This window comes from Gekko japonicus, unplaced genomic scaffold (genome assembly GCF_001447785.1).
Source record: "Gekko japonicus isolate JY-2015 unplaced genomic scaffold, Gekko_japonicus_V1.1 scaffold1865, whole genome shotgun sequence".
Taxonomy (NCBI): Eukaryota; Metazoa; Chordata; class Lepidosauria; order Squamata; family Gekkonidae; genus Gekko; species Gekko japonicus.
In genome coordinates, this window is record NW_015168710.1 from 64,714 (window position 1) to 78,805 (window position 14,092).

The window sequence follows — 14,092 nt, forward strand, 5'->3', positions numbered from 1 at the left end:
ATCACCTCCATAGTCTGTTCTTTCATTTGTCTTGTTTTGCAGTGCAGACTCTGTCTCCACTTGTATTCGCAGACACCTGGAATGCTGAGAGAGCAAGGGGAGAAAGAATCCTTCCATGGAACTTGGGCAAAAGCCAGGGGAGACTTTTCCAGCATAAAAGTAGCTTTATGACTGGAGAACAGAAAGACAGACTTTTGTCTTCATGATGTGAATAGGACTGCACCATTAATGCTGGGTGCTGAATGAAAAGACAAACTAGCTTCAGTTCTTAAGAGTATAATATTGTATTGGAAGAAGGAATTGTGGAGGAAGAAGTAGCAGGAATGAAAAGTGACAACTAGTGACAACTTGTCCGCTAAAAGTCCTTGCATGCCCCTTTCTTGCATATTTGTGCTGACTGTGATTATCTCAGTGCATACTTTCAGAGTTGTAACCAGGAAGTATAGTCTGAATATCAACTATTAAAAATTTCTAATGAGGGATTGCTAGGAATGATTCTCTCTGGGTTCCCTTAGAAACATAATTGTTTAGAAGCTTCATCAAGCATGGTTTTAGTTTAGAACACAAAGTAACTAATGTCCTCTGTGGAATGTTGAAAGGGTTTCAGTTCAGTAATATTTCAATGATTTGTACATCTTATATTTATCAGTTCCTTTCTTGAAATTAAGCTACCTTAAGTTGAGTGGAAAAAACAGTCTGGAGCCAACCAATTAAATATGGTTTTAGTTATCCGTAATGTGGTTCAGAGGTTAAGATGCTGAAGCTGCAGACCGGAAGGTCTATAGCTCAGCAGTTCAAGACCCTAGTGCCGTGTGATGGAGTGAGCTTCCGTCTCTGGCCCTAGCTCCTGCCAACCTAGCAGTTTGAAAGCAAGAAATTGCAAGTAGATAAATAGGTACCACTTTGGTGGGAAGGTAACAGCGTTCCGAGCACCATGGCGTTTGTTTATGCCAGCCACATGACCATGGAGAAGTCTTCAGACAGCGCTGGGTTTTCGGCTTGGAAACGGAGATGAGCACTGCCCCCTAGAGTTGGATTTGACTAGCTTTCGAGCAAGGGAAACCTTTACCTTTAATGTGTGTTTTGTTTTAAAAAATTCCTGTTAATAGTAACTTTCAAAAAGGACAGTTAAAATATAGACTTGTGTTGCAGCTGAACAGTCTGTCGACAAAACAGGGCAAACTAAAGATGCAATTCAAGAAGATGGGGCTGCAAATAGTGAACAAGGAGAAGAGGAGATGGAAGTTGAAAGTGAGAAGGAAGAAGAAAAACCAAAAGCTGCAGGAGCTTTCTCAAGTGCTTTGTCCTCTCTGAACGTTCTGCGTCCAGGTTAGCATATAATAGTAAAAACAATATTGGTAATATTTGTCTGATTCCATGTCAGTGTATTTTCTTCAAATTCTAGGACCAAAGTAATCTCTGTTAGTCTTTCTCTTGAACAATTTAAAATTTCTGATTTCTAGTCATTATATAATAAAGCTCAGTTATGTAGTTACTCTTTTTATAATATATAGGAATTTTTAGTCCTGCAGTATCCTCCTTATTAGAACAGCTACCAGCAGGGCATCAGTAAGCTTGATGATGCGGAAAAGTCAAATATGGTAGCTGTGTCACTCTTGTTAAAAATGCTTTGCCTTAAGAATAGTTACTAATTTATGAGTGCTACTATGAGTGTGTGATAACTGTATTCAGTGTTCTTACCATATATTCTTAGTAGCTGACATCCAATAATTATTACAACTACTACTGTAATATGTTGGCTTGATATCAGTGAGAGCATTTAAAATGCATAACCTTTCTCTCTAGGAGAAATCCCAGATGCTGCTTTTATTCATGCTGCTAGGAAAAAGCGCCAAATGGCTCGTGAGCTTGGGGACTTCATACCCCTTGACAATGATCCTGGGAAAGGGCGCCTTATTAGAGAAGATGAAAATGATGCCAGTGATGATGAAGACGATGACGAGAAAAGGAGGATAGTCTTTTCAGTGAAAGAGAAGTCTCAGAGGCAAAAGATTGCAGAGGAAATAGGTAATGTATCAAGATCAGTAGAAAAGTTGCAATAAGTTTCAAATGTCATGCTGTGGTCATTTCTTATTTATGTAGGAAAAAGCAGGTTCTAGAGAATGTAGGAGTATCAAAAGCACCTTTTGATATAGCATAGGCAACAACTGTTCAGGAAAAAAAGAAAAACATCTCTTTAGCTTACTGAATATCCTGCTGTATACATTAATGATCCAGGACCTTACACTGTAAGCTCAACTTCAGCATCCCTCATCATATGGACAGAATCTTGTAGAATCATAGAATCACAGAGTTGGAAGGGGCCATACAGGCCATCTAGTCCAACCCCCTGCTCAATGCAGGATCAGCCTAGAGCATCCCCAACAAGTGTCTGTCCAGCTGCTGCTTAAAGACTGTCAGTGACAGGGAGCTCACCACCTCCCTAGGCAGCTGATTCCACTTTTGCACAACTCTTACTGTAAATAAGTTTTTCCTAATATCCAGCCAGTACCTTTCCACCCTTAATTTAAACCCATTCTTGAAAGTCTATCCTCTGCTGCCAAGAGAAACAGCTTCCTGCCCTCTTTGAAGTGACAGCCTTTCAGATACTTAAAGAAAGCAATTGTGTCTCCCCTTCCCACAACCGCCTCATCTCTAGACCAAACATTCCCAAGTCCCTCAACCTTTCCTCATATGGCTTGGCCTCCAGGCCCCCAATCATCCTTGTCACTCTTCTCTGCACCCACTCCATTCTGTCGATATCCTTTTTGAAGTGAGTCCTCCAGAACTGCACACAGAACTCCAGATGCAACCTGACCAGTGCAGTGTACAGCGGGACTGTGACATCTTGTGATTTGGATGTTATGCCTCTGTTGATAAACCTCAAGATCGCATTAGCTTTTTTTGCCACTGCATCACACTGGCTGCTCATATTTAATTTACGGCCCACCCGTCCCCCAAGATCTTGTTCACACACACTGCTTCCCAGAAGTGTATCCCTTATCCAGTATGCGTATTCCTCATTTTTTTTATCCAGATGTAGAACTCGTTACTTATCGTTAAATTGCATTTTGTTCACATCCGCCCACATTTCCAGTGTGTTCAGATCTTGTTGAAGTCTATATCTTCTGGTGTGTTTGCTGCTCCTCCCAATTTGGTGTCACCTGCAAATTTAATGAGTAGCCCCTCCACACCCTCATCCACATCATTTATAAAAATATTGAAAAGTACGGGGCTCAGAACCATGTATCAGACTCTTCCCAAGTTGAAATTTCTTTTTGCTGCAAATGTCAAAACTGACATAGAAAGCTGGAAAACTCTTAAACTATCGCTTCCAGACAGGTTTCATTTGATAAAAAGTCTCATAATGCCTAAGTTTATATTTCTATTCCAAATGCTCTCCATCCCCATCACAAAAAGGGACTTAGACTCCTGGCAAATGCTTTTAACACGTTTCTTTTGGGATGGGGAAAAAACTAGAATAAATTATGACATCACGCACAGAACAGATAAGCAGGGAGGACTCAACCTCCCCTCGCTTCGGTCATATCACCAAACTGCGATTCTTGCATGGGCAGTACAAATGCAACACATAGGACAGGAAAAACAATGGAAAACAATTGAGCAATCTTACACAGCACCCTACGACCTGCAGGAGATTTTTTGGATCAAGCCAACTCTAAGACCCAAAAGCATTAATACAAATACCCTTTTGAAAACAACTATCAAAACATGGGACAACAATAATAACCTACTCCCAACCACTGGGTTATCTCAACTCTCCACCTTCAAACATCAGAACTGGTTTGGACCAGGCAAAAGCCCAGACGCCTACATAGACTGGAAAAAAGCAAACTTGAGCCGTCCCTATGATTTAGTTTCCAAAGGCAAAATACTAGACAAAATATACCGATCAAAAATGAATCAACAATCTCACTGGCATGATTACCTACATCTCAGAGATCTTATAGAACGATTAGCAGAAACAGGAATGTTCCGAAGAGAACTTACCAATCTAGAAAAAATCATTACACTCTACCCCAAATCCCCAAAAGGTTTGCTGTCTAAGCTCTATAGAGTGATGATTATAAAAGAAAATCCCATAAAATTGAGGTACCAAGCAAAGTGGGATGAGGAGCTAGGGGTGCACTGGCAAGAGACAGACTGGGAAAATATCTGGGGTTCACCAGCAAATAGCTCTTAAGACATACAATATAAAATTACAGTTCTTCAAGACCATTTCGAGATGGTACCTAACCCCACAGCAAACACACAAATTTAGCAGATCCAACAGCCCTATGTGCTGGAAAGGGTGCGGACAAGAGGGGACTTGCATGGCTGGTGGTCCTGCCCCAAGATCCAACAGTTTTGGACGGATGTGAAACAACAAACTGGGAATATCACAACTCAAAATCTCTCTCTCTCGCCTGAATCCTTTCTGTTAAACTTCTGGGATGATTCTATTCAAGATCATAAAAAAAGAACTCACATCAACTCTATTAGCAATAGCCCGCCTGGCCATTGCTGCAAACTGGAAATCTCCAGCTGCACCATCAGTGACAGACTGGCAGGACAAGCTATGGGAACACCTTGTCATGGCAAAAATTGCTGATTCGCTCAGGTGTGCACAATCAGATATCCCACACCACTCCACATTTGTGTCAACTTGGTTCCCTGTAGTCTCCTACTTACAGATTCTAGATATTCTCCCCCCTAACCCTCTTTATCTGAAGTGGTTAACCTTGTAGGTTTCAACTTTTTCCATTTAGATGACATTCTTGCAGATGGATGCACTGTATTACGCTCTATTATACATTAATTTAAAATTAATAAAGATGATTAAAAAAAAAATTCTTTTTGGGAAGGAGTGAGGGGAGCCACATATTAGCCTTCTTTGCCAAGGTAATACAGCTTTGAATGTTGTCTTCTAATTTCATTCTTTTCAGTGTTTAATGTGTTTTTCATTCCTTTTCATTTGGCCTTTGTGAACAGGTATCGAGGGAAGTGATGATGAAGCTCTAGTTGCTGGGGAACAGGATGAAGAACTCAGTCGGTGGGAGCAAGAACAGATACGTAAAGGCATTAATATACCTCAGGCATGTATTGAAATAATTTTAAAATGGGAGTCAGTCCTCTAACTGCTGTCATGCTTCAAGTGTTTAAGGGAAAGTGTGACAGGAATTGGCAGCTGAACATTTGTGGTGGGTTGGGCTTAATGCTTTGACATAAAAATACCATCCCACCTCACACTCCCAGGGCCTTCTAGCAGTTGACTACAGCATTGAGGATATCATTGTACAATTTTGGGATCCGTGAGGACTCTCATGGCAAAAAGAAATATGACTGGGAAATTTTCCCCTCCGGGGCACTATCTGTACACTAACCAGCTCATATATTTACAGAACCCCAATAGTTGTGGCCGTTTCTGCTGCTTTTTGTTATGAGTAGTCGATCATGAAGTTTGCTATTAGAAGGAAAAAGAAATGGATGAGAGATGCATGATTTAAAATCTTACACGCACACATACAGCCATAAGCACAACAGACATATCCTTCCCTTCCAGGATTTTGTAAGTGCTCGTGGGTTTGAGCAGACCAGTTTCCCCATCTCTGTATTTTTAAAAAAATCCTCTGCCTCTCAGTTGCTCTTAATATTTTGAATTTCCTGGAGCACAGTCCTCTGGCCATTTTTAGAGTTATTAATTTAGTTAGTTTACAAAGTAGTATTTTTCTGCACACCATGGGAATCTCCTAAGTATATAGAAATCTACATTATCTTTTGGTGGCTCAATCACATAACTCCTTTCAATAAAGAAAGACTTTTCTCCCTTGCAGGAGGGCTTAGCATGAGTCATAGGCTCCTAACCCTGGGATCTACATATAACTGAAAAACCAGGTTTTGCATGCAAATCTATTTTTGCTTTTATATTTTCCAGTTTCGTTGTGAGATGATAAAAATGCATTGAATTGCTTCCTTTTTTGACATGTATTTACATGGACAGGAAGGAAATGATTAGCTTAGTAGAACTTTATAGGTGACTAAAAATACAAGACTGAATTAGCTTTGTGACAAATTGTTTCAGTTTATAATAGTATATGTATGATCCCAGTTTCATACCTGTTACATATTTGTCTGTTTTGTTCCTGTAGGTTCAAGCAAGTCAGCCTGCTGAAGTGAATAATCTGTATTACCACAATACTTACCAGGCCATGCCTTATGGTTCCTCTTATGGCATTCCTTACACATATGCTGCTTATGGATCTTTGGAGACAAAGTCTCAAAAAACAGATAACACAATTCCTTTCAAAACTCCCAGTAATGAGATGACGCCTGTTTCTATTGATTTGGTAAAGAAACAGCTTAAAGACAGGTAGGGCAGACTAACTTTTTAAAATTTAAGAACTGTCCCCTAGATTTCTGTTCTCAGGCGTCTTTAGTCTTGGAGGCAGATGCAGAATTCATCGATGGATGCATACTGACTGGATCCTCATTATTTTTAAAAAAGAAGAAGATAACAAGCTATGTTCAAAAAGACTACTTGGATTATTTCTCTGGAAGTGAAGCTTAAATGTGACCATTTGATCTTGTTGAAGATTGATGCATCTCTGGAAACTGAAAAGTAATTTATAGCGAAGGAACTGAAAAGACAGTGAAGTTTAGCTTACCAACACGGTATTTTTATGAGAATTATAAATTGGTATTTTCTGAATAAGTTAACACTTTAGGCATGATGTTTAAAGCCATGTTTTAAAAGTTGTAGTATATTTTGGATGCCCAAAGTGTGTAGTATTAACTGAGCAAATTTTTGTGCATCGTAATGTCAATAGTAGCTTGCATTCCCCTTTATAGACTGCTGTCTTTTTGTAAGGGGAACTCAGTCCAATTATTAGATATCTATGGTTAACCATTTGGGGTTAACAAACTCTTAATGAGGAGCTTCTAGAAATTTGCCCTTTCAGAAGTCACTATGCCTTCTCTGGAGATCAACGTAAGTTAAGAAATAGGGATGCCAGTCCTCAGGTGTGAAGGGAGAATCCCCTGAATTTTGGGGCTCCCAAAGATGCCGGCCAGCTGGCTGGCATGGGGAAGCCCTGCCCCCAATAGTTGTCCATGGTCCTGCTTGAAAAGAGGGGGCACCACATGCATGCCTGCCCTGCAAGCCGCAAATTCATGGCTTGCAGGGCAGGCCCTTTTCCCCAACAATTGAAAGGGAAAGGCTCCCTTTAAATAGTTGGGGAAAGGGGGGGCATGCATGCATGGTGCTGCGTCCCTGATGTGATGACATCACTCTGCATGATGTAATTGCATCGGGGACAGCCCCGCCCCCTCCTGGACCACCCCCCAAATTTCCCTGCTGGGAAGAAGATAGGACCTGGCAACCCTATTAAGAATGCACAGTATCATGTCAAGCTAGCACCCTAGCCAGTGACACAAAAGATACAGAGGAAATTAATGGTACCTGGTATCTATAGCAGGCCACCTAAACAAAAACATGCGGTTATTGGGCAATTTAAGAAATAAAGCAGCATCCCCTTGTGTGTGTGCGTCCACGCCATGTGTGCCAAGGATTTTTGGATATTACAAGGATGGGATGTGAGTTCAAGCAACAACAATCTGAGGGTAGAGCATACTATTAGCTGTAGAAAAAGATGTGATAAACGTATGTGTTCTGCCTTAGGGGAAATCCATTGTGCTTAGGGGTGTTGGACAGCATAGCTTTTAGGACAGGCTAGCTACCTTTTGCCATAGTGAGCGCAGCTTCAAAATGTTAATGTTACATCTGGTATTTGTATTGTTTTGCTATTTTAAAAGTTCGATGAAGGAGAAATAATATCATAGGTTTTTGGATGTAAGTGTATATGTCCATTGACCTTTAGGTTGGACTCAATGAAAGAATTTCAGAAAGCAAATCAGCAACAACATGAGAAGCATCAGCAAGGCCGAGATGACTCTATCAAGACAATTGAAAGACTGGAAGGGTCTTCTGGGGGTATTGCTGAACGGTATAAATTTCTGCAAGAAATGCGAGGGTATGTCCAAGACTTGCTTGAGTGTTTCAATGAAAAGGTAAGAATGCAAATTCTATTCATCCTTTTCAGTAATGAAGTTTAGTCTGTGCTCATGTTCTCTTATCCATGCCAATGAAACACTCAGCACCTATTTGAAGGTTTGGTTTTAAGACATTCCCTGTCCCAGGGAGGAATATAGCAGAATGTTAAGGTTTTGATGCTACCTTTCTAATCCTTAGTTACTTTTCTGTCCCTGAAAATCATTGTGGTGCACAATGACAACTGTTTTTGTTTAATTTGCATTTTACAGTATAAGGTATTGAGAGGAAAAGAGACTATGTACAACACTGGCTCCACATCTATTCATGATTTTTAAAACAAAACAAAAACAAAACCCTTAGAAAATCAGCATTTAGAATTGATTTTTTAAAAGAATTTTTAAATCCCTGCCTCTGTTATGGCATGTGTGGATTCCAGGCTGTTTCAGTGGCAGGATTATGGATCACTAAAAAAGAAAGGAAAAAATGTCTGTTGGCCAACAGGAATCAACTTTTGGATGAGTCTTCTGTTCTAGAATCTTGCATTTTGCTTTGCTGCCTTTCAGGCAGCTTTGTCCTTTCCCTGAGCAGCTTATTTGTATTTGGTAGTTTAAAAGATATGTAGGGATGTGAATGAAGAATGTATTGTGAAACTAAATACAGGATGAATTTGCTTATGAGGGTTCCTGTGAAATGCCACTGGTGCTGTTGGGTGTCGAGAGAGTCTTACAGATAAAATACATAAGAACATAAGAGAAGCCAATGTTCGATCAGGCCAATGGCCCAGCCAGCCCAACGCTCTGTCACACAGTGGCCAAAAATACCAGGTGCCATCAGGAGGTCCATCAGTGGGGCCAGGACAATAGAAGGTCTCCCACTGTTGCCCCCCCCCAAGCACCAAGAATACAGAGCATCACTTGCCCCAGAGTTCTTATCTATACCTTATGGCTAATAGCCACTGATGGATCTCTGCTCCATATGTTTATCTAATTCCCTCTTGAAGCTGTCCATGCTTGTAGCTGCCACCACCTCCTGTGGCAGTGAATTCCATGTGTTAATCACTTTTTGGGTGAAGTACTTTCTTTTATCTGTTCTAACCCAACGCAGGGTGGTTGCCGTGAGAATTGAGTGAAACTCTTGATAATTTGCCATTCTGCCAGTGGAGTTTCTGCTGGAACAAGAAACTCCATTGAAGAAAGAGAAGGCTGGAGCAAATTTGCCCAAATTCCCTTTCTCAAGTCCCCCATGAGTCTCTTGTCCATGAGACTTCCCAACTCTCAGCATTCGGTTTTCAAGGTCTCAAGTCTACTAGGAAGAGGAAGTACTAAGGTTGAGTGTCTATGAGTATCTTTTGCTCTTGGGTTATAGGATCCAATCCATTACTTTAATTTTTTTAAAAAATAAATAAAACTGAATTAGAATTCTGTTGAATTCATAGGAACAAAATTGACCTGGAGAAAATATGGTATTCAATGTTTCTTAATTATATGCTATCTAACAATATATTTTCCTCTCAACAAACAGTTTAGAAGCAGACTAATCTGGAGATAGAACCCCAGAAAAATATCTAAATTAAGCTGAGAAAATTCTGTGCATTTAGATAAGCAAGCTAAGTGTAGTTGGAAAGAAAAAATGTGATGTGCACTGGAGTACAACTGAAAGGCAGATAGCCTTCAGCAAAGTTTCCGTAACACTTCAAGCAACAGTGAAATTAATGAGATTTTGGCCTGTATAGACCCATTGTATCGGCAGTATAACTCAGTCACTTAACCATCTTTAGATAGTTGAGATGCATTCGACAGGCACAAGGGACACATTTCGTGCCCCTTCCCTCTTCCACTTGGCATGTCCACAACTCCCTTTTTCAGTTTCAGAGCTTGCTACAGTTAGTGTAATCCTATGAATGTATGCTCAGAAGTAAATCCCCCTGAGTGCAGTGGGGCTTAATTCCTCGTAAGTATGTTTAGGATTGTAACCTCTGTTTAGACATTTGAAGGCTTGGGGGAAAACTCAGAAAAATTGGGGGAGAGGGTGCCCCCCATGTTTTTCCAGTGGAAAAACTGGGGCATTTGGGGGCACTGAAGAAAACCCTCTTACACTGTGTAGACATATAAAATATTTTTGCTTACATGTGTTTTTGGCAGTAATATGCTTTAATGTGCGTTAACAATAACACATTATTTAAAAATTCAGTGTTTTCAATAATATACCATCTAGGTTAATATCCAGTCCTATGTATTATGGGTCTAGTTTCTGTCCAAATAATACTTTTTTCTCTTTACTACATAATTTCTTTTCTGCTTTCAGCTGTTATTTTTTCCAGCCTCTCAGATGGCAAAAATTTAACAATACCTGGGCTGTGATAGCATAGGATGCAGCTTGAAGTATTGGGTGTACTTGCCATTTTTCTTATAGAAAGCCAAGACATGTATACTGTCATAATTATGCCAAATAGTACAATTTTATATGCTGAGATAAATTACGTGTTTTATGTTAATCAGTAATAAAGTTTAGGTTTGATTTAAAAAGTACTTTCCCAAAAATTTCCACCACCACCACCCCCGTAGCTTTAACATTTGTGGAAATTTTATGGATCTACTTCTGTTACATACGCAGCAGCATTTGCAGTAACCATAGTTAGCACAAAGTTAGTATGCAGAACCACTTTTAATTACGAACTGGTTTGCTGCTAACTATGGTTAGTGAGAAATTGATTACACAGGTGGAGATCACTTGGAGAGGAAGACACTTCCTCATAACTTTCCTGATTAGGTGATCCATCAGAACAAGGTTAGCATTGAGCAATGGTGATGATGTTTGTATTGGCTTAACGTGAAGGATGGGCCTGTGAATGACAGCGCTATAAACATACTTTTTGAGTGCAACTGTCAATTGAGTAGAACTGTGAACTGATTAAAGAATCATTACTTGATATCTGCCCAATAACTACATTATAGCATATTCATTAATTGATTAAACAAGTATAAATCCTTAATATAAAATTATCTGTTGTAAGCATTTTATACTATTCTTCCATAATCTATAGCTAAATATACATGCTCTATTCCTGTTTAGATCTTGTATTTTTAATTTAATTCCCTATTTCAGGGAAACCGTAAAATAAAATGATTCAAAATAGCTTCTCAAAATATGCTGATGTGTTCTTAACTTGCAGCCCTGCAGATGCATCAGGAGGGACAGGTTTTAATAAGTAAAGGCAAATGTTAATCAAGTAAAGTGGCAGTTAAACCGTTCTCTAACAAGAAATTTTTAAAAATCAACAACTTAAACATGTTTTTTAACATATTTTGTGCTACCTAAGCAGCATCCAATGTAAAATACAATATGATTATAATGTATTTATACATATGAATCTTTACAGATAAATAACTTAATACAACAGAAAATTCCAAATCCAAATTACACTTTAAAATAAAACATTATTCTTAAACCCATTCTCTAATGAAATGAGAAGAATACCAACAAAATTAGTTGCCACATCTTTTATGGATAGTAGGTAACTCAAGTCCAGAAACACAGTATTGTACATAAGCATAACTTAATAATTAACTGAACTTTGAGCAAAATACCAGCAGTCCTTGGTCAGGATGTCCTGTTTCTCTTCTGTGGCAACAGAGTTCTATTAATGAGACAGAAGTATGAGCATGATCTGCATGATGGTAACTTTGGACTCATTCTCCTGCCCAGCAAAATCTTTGGAAATTTTCCATGAAATGTGGGAACACAATGAACCATGTTTTTGTGGTGGTGGCGGGTGTTGTAGCTACAACTGGGGTTCACCATCACTTCGAAAATTTGTTTGCCTGTTAACAGTGTTCTAGCACAATAGTATTGGAGGGTTTGTATGGAATGTATGGAGTAGATAGATTTGCCCTGCTTGTCTCATAGGATGCTGCTGCTTGTGAAGTTACAGCAGGGGATACAGTTGTACTGCCCATCTCTTGCTGTATTCTTTTCTCATGCTTGTTGGTTATGAGCCCCTCCCTTTTGAGTTGACAAAGGTTTAGTCTGAGTGTCTGGCCATGAAAATAGATACTTGATTAGATTACTATTTTGATAAGGATGATTTTTGGTCTGCTCAGGAAAGGGCAGTGTGTGTGCTTATCTGTGGGAGGTTGAAGTCAGCCCATGGGGTTGTGCTTAGCTTTTAGTCTAGTTTGAACTGTAGAATAACAAAAATAGGATAAATATTTTCTAGGCTTTTTTTAAAATCATGCTTGTGACTACTACTAGAACTATTGTAAATCCGAGTTCCCTGTACATCTTTCCAACCACTGAAGGAGTTTGAGAATATGGTCAGCCATTGATTCACTGGACTAAATTGTTAAAAATCTTATGTAACATTTGCCTTTCATTTAAAAAAAATTAAATGTCGTGAATAAGATGCTGCAATCAGAAGATAGTTCCTTCTGTCCATAAAAATATAGATGTAACTAATCCTTTAATATGAACTGTTTTTATTATATCCTCTTTTAGAAAACCTTCTGCATGTGAATTAAATGATCATTTTTTTCTTCATAGTCTGCCTGTTTAGTCTTGTTTTGAGTGTTTTGATCCATATGTATTAAATGGCTATTAATTACCATAGCTTCATGTTGAGGTCATCAGGAAGTCCCTGCTGTAATACAGAATGCTTTAGGTTAATGTAATCGTCAACATTACAATTAAAAGATGTTTAGAATTGGCCACAGGACTGTGGTGGTAGAAGAAAAAGGAACTGAGAATGTTTTCAGATGGGCTGGATCCAGCTTGCCCTAACTCTGCTCCATATGAGGGAAGCATGTTGGATATAGTAACTTACCTCATGGAATGTATAGTTCTCATAGCATCACTGGAAAAGTAGCCCTGACCTAGATAGCCCAGACTAGCCCAGACTAACCCAATCTCATATCTCGGAAGCCAAGCAGGATCGGTCCTAACTAGTATTTGGATGGACGACCTCTAAGGAATACCAGGGGCATGACGCAAAGGCAGGCAATTGCAAACGACCTCTGAAACACCTCTTGCCTTTAAAACAAGTCTGCCGACAAAGCAGGGATCCCTAGCGTGTGATACTAGAAAGCAGCAGAAAAACGCCAACGGAAGGCCATCAAAGGTTAAATGCACTTGGTGGTCCACAACCCACAACAAATACAAATACCTATAATGAGTTGGTGGTGAGCACATGTTGTATTTGTTGTGGATTGTGGACCACCTACTCATAGACATTTATTTGCAATTTAAACATTTACTTAATATATCTTCTACTCAGGCATTTTAAGTGCATTTAATCTTTGATGGTCTTCCCTTGGTGTTTTTCTGCTGTTTTCTTAAAAACAAGTCTAGCTCACCACCTAGTGGTACATAACACTAAAAGAGCTAGAATGTCTGTCTGCCAGACAGTCTTTGGATCTCCTCTCTATACTATACACACTGCCATACAAATGATTAATTACTGCAAAGTAAATCCAGAGTGTTTTTGGTAGCTGGGAAATACACAGAGTACAACATATCAGATCATGGAACATACCTCTAGATTCCATTTGATTTTTTAATCTAGTTTTAAAGCTTTTGCTTGCAGCCATAAATGTTACACACTTCCCCTCCAGAATGAATGCTGAATCAGACTCAGTGATTTGAAAGCAAGATTTTACTGTTTGTTTTTTATTTGTTATGTAGAGTTCTAGATAATGACTTGATAATGCTAACTTCGGCTGCAACCCTGAGCATACTAGCTTCCCAAAAAAATTGACTCATGCTAAGACTGATCTATGAATATGACTGGTCTCTAGGGTTGAATAATAGGAACTGGAGGCACTCAGTTTCTTCTGGCCCCCCTCCCTCCAAAATTTTGTTGACAAAAGTTGTGGTAGCCTCCTAAACAAAATGCCATGGAGCACAGGATTCTGGAGGGTAGAGTGAACTGGGCAAAATCACCCTTACTTCAGTCTTCTACCAACAGAACCTCTTCTATCAGTGTTAAATCCATTAGGAGGGGCAACGCCCTCCCTCACTGCAGCATCCTGTGACATTTTGTCCACGAGG

At 39.4% G+C, this 14,092-nt stretch overlaps 1 protein-coding gene across 1 annotated transcript in view; it reads left to right on the top strand.

The window, feature by feature from the left end:
- The window catches only part of PAXBP1 (PAX3 and PAX7 binding protein 1), a 32,606-nt gene that overhangs the window by 4,906 nt on the left and 13,608 nt on the right, over positions 1-14,092 (top strand). Inside the window, exons 4-8 of the mRNA XM_015415537.1 lie at positions 1,153-1,329; positions 1,807-2,028; positions 4,993-5,096; positions 6,150-6,370; positions 7,878-8,067. Coding sequence (XP_015271023.1) covers positions 1,153-1,329; positions 1,807-2,028; positions 4,993-5,096; positions 6,150-6,370; positions 7,878-8,067 — 914 coding nt within the window. The remainder of the gene's footprint in view (positions 1-1,152; positions 1,330-1,806; positions 2,029-4,992; positions 5,097-6,149; positions 6,371-7,877; positions 8,068-14,092) is intronic.